The sequence below is a fragment of the Tursiops truncatus genome, chromosome 1, assembly GCF_011762595.2.
Source record: "Tursiops truncatus isolate mTurTru1 chromosome 1, mTurTru1.mat.Y, whole genome shotgun sequence".
In the NCBI taxonomy this organism is placed as follows: domain Eukaryota; kingdom Metazoa; phylum Chordata; class Mammalia; order Artiodactyla; family Delphinidae; genus Tursiops; species Tursiops truncatus.
In genome coordinates, this window is record NC_047034.1 from 148,867,639 (window position 1) to 148,873,638 (window position 6,000).

General features: G+C 50.2%; 1 protein-coding gene and 1 long non-coding RNA gene across 4 annotated transcripts in view; one reads left to right on the plus strand and one right to left on the minus strand.

The window, feature by feature from the left end:
- LOC141276302 (uncharacterized) overlaps nt 1-2,731 on the minus strand; it is a 25,649-nt gene extending 22,918 nt beyond the window's left edge. The window contains exon 1 of one of the 3 annotated variants that reach the window (XR_012325587.1): nt 2,626-2,731. This is a non-coding gene — a long non-coding RNA (uncharacterized lncRNA). The remainder of the gene's footprint in view (nt 1-2,625) is intronic. The other 2 variants (XR_012325586.1, XR_012325584.1) reach the window with 2 other exon arrangements.
- Nucleotides 1-5,671, plus strand: part of LOC101331517 (L-amino-acid oxidase-like) — a 7,630-nt gene extending 1,959 nt beyond the window's left edge. The window contains exons 3-7 of the mRNA XM_004327370.4: nt 405-517; nt 1,592-1,793; nt 2,322-2,390; nt 2,620-2,753; nt 3,315-5,671. Coding sequence (XP_004327418.1) covers nt 405-517; nt 1,592-1,793; nt 2,322-2,390; nt 2,620-2,753; nt 3,315-4,140 — 1,344 coding nt within the window. The 3' untranslated portion in view covers nt 4,141-5,671. The remainder of the gene's footprint in view (nt 1-404; nt 518-1,591; nt 1,794-2,321; nt 2,391-2,619; nt 2,754-3,314) is intronic.
- Nucleotides 5,672-6,000: the final 329 nt, after the last annotated feature.

Below are 6,000 nucleotides of genomic sequence, written 5' to 3' on the forward strand. Positions count from 1 at the left end.
TGTGGAAAAAGAAAAGGAGTGGGGTTACAGCCAACACTTTGACAACTATGTATAACCCACCAGGTCTCTCAGACCTTAGGTATTGTTCCTCAGAAATCTGGGTTCTCCTGAGACTTAACTGTAACTTGTGTTCTTTTGGAAATAAAAGTAGAGAAAGGCTCTGCTAACCAGAAGGGACCAAGAGGCGTTCTGACCCCTGTAACCCTGGAGCTCTTCTGCCTCGCTTACGTTACTCAGGACCCTCTGGGAGGAACCCCCCTCTGCCCAGTTTGGTTATCCTGCACATTCAGGGGCCTACTGCCGGGAATTCCAGCGTAGAGCCTGTGGCCAGTGGGGGTGGGAGTAGTGGGTGGGAGAAGTGAGAGCATGACCCTGGGAATGACAGCAGCCTCTCTGAACACTAGGTAACCATCCTGGAAGCCAGCGACCATGTCGGGGGTCGAGTGTTCACATTCAGGAATGAGGAAGAGGGCTGGTACTGTGAACTGGGGCCCATGCGAATCCCAAAGTCCCACAGGTAAGTCTCAGGAAAGGGATGGAGCAAAAGGCAAGGAGGAAGAATTAGGAGGAGGGCAGCCCTGCTGCCATCGTGTCAGAGCCCTTTCAGATTCACTGTCTCATGGGATTCAGTCCTGCGAGTCAGGACTAACACTGGTCCCCCACTTGACAGAGCCCAGGGTCATACAGAAAGTGGTAGATCCCAGACTAATAATGACAATAGTTACCATTAACTCATCAAATTGTTCTCTTTAAATATGGGCAGTTACTTACATGTCAGTTATGCTACTTTAAGCTATAAAATAATTATAATAAATAATAATAACAGCTGCCGTTCAGTGAACACTCACTGTGTGCCCCACCCTGTGCTAGGTGCTATATGTGTATTATTTCATTCGATCCTTGCAACCCTATAATTTAATACTCTTATTTTTCCTATTTACAAATCAAGAAACTGGGCTCAGAGATACTAAGTGACTCACCCAAGGTTCTCCTAGGAGAAAGTGGCAAAGCTCCTCAAAATCAAGGAGGCACTTGGCACCAGAACATATGCCCAATCCCTAAAGCAGAGCTCACTCCTGGAGGAGAACCCAGCCCCTGGTTCTGGGGCTTCCAAGACAAAAGGTCCCTCACCTGGTGTCCTACATACCTCCAAAAATATGGCTTCTTTTTTGCCTTAAGCGGAAACTGAACCCGAGATTTCCCTCCAAACACCATCAAAAACAAAACCAAAATTTAACAGTACCAGCCCAAAGTAGGGGTCTTTGGATATGGCCTCAAACTTACTTAGAACACCGTCTGAAACAAAATGTCTCTGTCTCTGTATCTGAGTTCTATATGTTCAGATTTCCTTAAGGGCCTTCATTCAGGGATGGGTGAACTCCCTACTCCCTGTCTCCCTCAGGGCAAAGACAGGAGGAAAAGAACTAATGCTAGAGTAAGAGGAGGCAAGGTTAGAGATGAGGAAGCAGTTAGTCTGAGCTCCTTGGGCACGTGAAGAAACTGGTTTTCCTGGAAAAGGTTTTTATTGTGAGGTCAGCAGGAACGAGGTGCCATTGGGATGGGTGCCATGTTATGCCTGTATCTGTTCCAGGTTGGTCCACACCTATGTCAGGAAGCTGGGCCTGAAGCTAAACAAGTTCTTCCAGTACGATGGCAACACCTGGTACCTCATCAACAGAAAACGCTATCGTACTAAGGAGGTGAAGGCCAACCCAGAGCTCCTAGGCTATTCCATGAACCCGAGAGAAAAGGGCAAGAATGCTATGAATCTCTTCTACCAGTCCATTGCCAAGGTGATTCCTGTCTCCCCCCTCCCCCGCCCCAGGGTTAGGAAAAAAACAGAGTCTGGCCAAAGGTCACCTAGCAAGTTAGCGGGTGGACCCAGGTCACCTGACTCCTACCTGGCCTTCTTATGATTGGTCTGCCTTCCTTCTAACACCCCCTAAGAGTTTTGCCACCCCAAGCCTAGTGTCCAGCCCCATCTCTTCTGTCCCTGTATGGTCCAATGGCCCATTGCTTGATTAGGCAGTGGAAGGAAAAGGAATCACCGGGTAATCCAATCCTTGGTAATGAATCAATCCTCCTAGATTGCAGTGAATGTCTTCACCTTAAATTTTAGTCTCCAAAGGTCTTTAAATGAAGGAGAGATTTGGAAGTTAAGAGACAATTTAGGAGGTCCTGGAAGCTCCCTTCCCCTGGTCCTTCCATCCGCTCCCTCTTTGTCCCCACCCTCTTCAAAGGAACATCCAGAGAACCCAGGAGTCCTGCCTCTGACTCTATGACTTTAATCCAAAGCTGCTCCCCCTTCCCCTCCTCTGCAGCTCAGAGTAAGTCTGAAAAAATTCAACTGCAGCCACCTGATGTCCTTTTATGATTCTTACTCCACCAAGGTGAGTGAGGCAACGAAGTCCCAGGATAGGGACGGAAGGGGGTCTGTGCTCAGCCTAGACCCCTGGGGTTGTCTCCTGCATGCCAGGACCCCCTCCTCCCAATGCCCGCAGCTTCACCTCCCTAGAGTCCAGTCCCCCCTCCCCCACCCAACCTTGCCTACCCCAGGCCCCTGCTGAGGCCCCTTCTTCCATACTGGGCCCTCTCTCTGGTGCTTCCGCCTCCCCACAGGCTTACCTGCTGAAGAAAGGGCTGCTGAGCCGAGGCGCAGTAAGGATGATCGGGGATGTGATGAATGAGGACGCTGGATACTATAAGTCCCTCCTGGAGGCCCTTCGGACTGACATGGTCTTCACAAGTAATGAGTAAGGCTGATCTGGACCAGGACTCGAGTCGGCCTCTTCCTCCAATACTCAGAGCAGAGAAAGGGAACCTTGAGTGTTGAGTAGTTACTGTGTGCCCGGTGCTGTGCTAAGCACTTTCCAAGGGTTACCACATTTAATGCTATGATCACCTGGAAGGTAGGCACTATAATTCAGAGCCATGTTACCAGTGAGGGTGCTGGGGCTCAGAGAAGTTATGTAACTTACTTAAGTTCACACCACTTGGGCAAGGGCTGGAGCCAGAATCCTAAGGCAGGTCTGTGGGACTCCTCCTGGGATGCAAAATTGCGTGGTGGACTTTGGAGCTAGACTGCGCACGTCATCGTGGGAAAGTCCCTTTTTTCTGGTGTTCCTCTTCCAAGCTATAAACGTTAACTAATCCCTCCCTCACAAAGACTAGTTAAGGTGAGGTATACGAAGTAACCAGCGCAGGCTGTAGGAGGCTAGTTTCCTCCTTTTTCACACTGGGATCGCTGCTGGCAACTCAGCAAACCGACCTCGCATCTCCTACACTCACCCTCTCCCCTCTCTTCACCCCTACAGCTTTTCCGAGATCACTGGAGGCTTTGACCAGCTCCCCAAAGCCCTCAACGCCAGCTTGAAGCCTGGCACCATCCTTCTGGGCTCCAAGGTAGAGACGGTAGTGAGGGATGGGCCTGAGGTCCGGATTTCCTACCGGGTGGGTGAATCCAACTCGACGCTGCCCACCCTCACCGCGGACTTTGTCATCATCTCCACCTCGGCCAAGGCCACGAGACTCATCACCTTTGAGCCCCCGCTCTCCCGGGACAAGATGGATGCGCTCCGCTCCGTGCATTATACCAGTGCCAGCAAGGTAGTTCTGGCCTGCAACGAGTCCTTCTGGGAGCGGGATGGCATCCGGGGTGGAGTTTCCATCACCGACCGGCCCTCGCGTTACATCTACTACCCCAGCCATAGCCTCCCCAGCGGCAAGGGGGTCCTGCTGGCCTCCTACACCGTGGACGACGATTCCCTCTTCTTCATACCCATGAAGAACGACCAGGTGGTGGATATCGTCCTGGAGGACCTGGCGGCTGTGCACCAGATCCCCAAGGAGGAGCTGCGGCGCATGTGCCCCTCTTCTGTGATCAAGCACTGGTCTCTGGACCCCCTCATCATGGGCGCCTTCACTGAGTTCACACCCTACCAATTTGTGGACTATTCGCAGCAGCTTTTCCAGCCGGAGGGCCGCATCCACTTTGCTGGCGAGCACACCTGCCTGCCCCACGCCTGGATAGACACTGCCATCAAGTCTGGCCTCCGAGCAGCCAGGAACATCCAGGCTGCCGTGGACAAAGAGGCCACGGGGAGACAGAAGACCTTCACCAACACCCAGAATCATTTCTAACCCGAAGAGAAATCCCGGAGGGGATCTGGAACGAATCAGGCTGCAAGGTGGGAGTTGGAGGCAGAGACCCTGGAGAGACGTGCCATTAGTCCCCCTGCCCACAAAGAGAACCCAGCTGGCAAGTTCACCCCTTTCTGGCTTCTCACTCCTGCCAGCCCTTGAGAAGGATCAGCAGAGTCAGGGTATTTGGAGGGATAAGGAAAAAAACAAGGATGGACTGTGCTAGAATCAGCCTTTAGCTTGCATAATAGTAACAAGCAGAAAAGAAAGTTTTCAACAACACCCAAATTTCTGTCATCTACAACGAGAAGCCCCTAAAGGAACGGACAAACCCAAATCAGAGCAATGTTAAACCACAGATTGGCCACATGAACCCACAGCACAGCAAACCCCATCATTGCGTGCTTGAGCCAGGGGCCTCACATCTTGGCCCAGCTGAAGTCGAGGCAGATGGGAGAGAGGAGTTCTTTTCTGCCCTTTTTTGAGCCTGCAAGAGCAGGACTTGGCTTCCTAGATATCTCCTGGCCCATGGACTTTTCCTCTCTACCCTGACCTCTTCATCACCAACCAGAACTCACCGCCCTGCCCCTGCCTGTCCAGTCCACACATCCCCCTGGGAGGACACCAAGCTCATTCTACATGCTCCCTACCCACTCTGTTCCGCACTAACACCTGCCCTGTCCTTGCACGCCCAACTGAAATTATTCCCTCTCCCCAAATCCTTCCTTAATGGCCACACTCAGACCCCAGGGGTCTCTTTCCTTTGAACCACAACCCTTCTTACCTAGAGTCCCAAACATTTGAACTGTGGGTCTTCTTGTGCTGTTATATGTTATTTATCCAAGTAGACAAAAGGAAGAAGTAAATAAAGTAGTAAGCCCTCTCGCTGTAGAACATTCCTACCAGGAAGACTCTGGAGACCAGCATGATGAAACATGTAGTGTTGTATCCTGAGACTGGCATATTTATAGGAGGAAGGGATAAAAAGAGAAAACATTTTCTTACTGCATTTGGTTTATTGTTAAAAGCCCAGCCTACTTAATTTTGGTTTTCTTTGCACCCCTATGTTAGTCAGGACTTTTTCCATTTCAGGTGCTGGAAATCAAACTCAAACTACCATTAAGGGAAAAGGAAATGCTTTGGCTCACATATCTGAAAAGTCCAGGGTGAAGCGCACTTCACTCAGACTGATTGGGTTCAGGAATTGATAAGGCATCATTAGAGTTCTCTCTCTTTCTACCTCTTGACACTGTTTTCCTAAATTAGCTTCTGTATTGAGTTGAATGATGTCCCCAAAAGTTCATATCCATCCAAAACCTGTGAAGGTGACCTTATTTGGAAGTAGAGTCTTTGCAGATGTAATCAAGTTAAGATGAGATCATATTGGATTAGGGTGCGCCAGGAGGAGGCATGGAACAGACTCTCCCTCAGAGCCCCCAGAAGGAGTCAAATCTGCTGACACTTTGACTTTTGAACTTCTAGCCTCTGGTAACTGTGAGAAAATAAATTTCTGCTCTTTTAAGCCATCGAATTTTATAGTAATTTGTTACAGCAGTCCTAGGAAACTGTACACATGGTGAAACCCCTAGAACCCGGCTTCATCAAGGGAGAAGTCACTTTCCAAATTGTCTCCTAGACTGTTATATTTGGTAACCCCATTAGTGTCATGGCAAAGGCCATGCCTTCTTGAGGCTCTCAGAAGAGAGGAGGAATCCTGGCCAAGTGGAGTCCAGGCAGAAAAAGGAGCAGAGGCGGGACTGGGGGAGAGCAAGGTCCTGTAGGAAGAGCTCATCATGAACCCCCTTGGCTAAGAGGAGGACCCTGAAGAAACAAATCAGGGAGGAACACAGGGAAGAACAG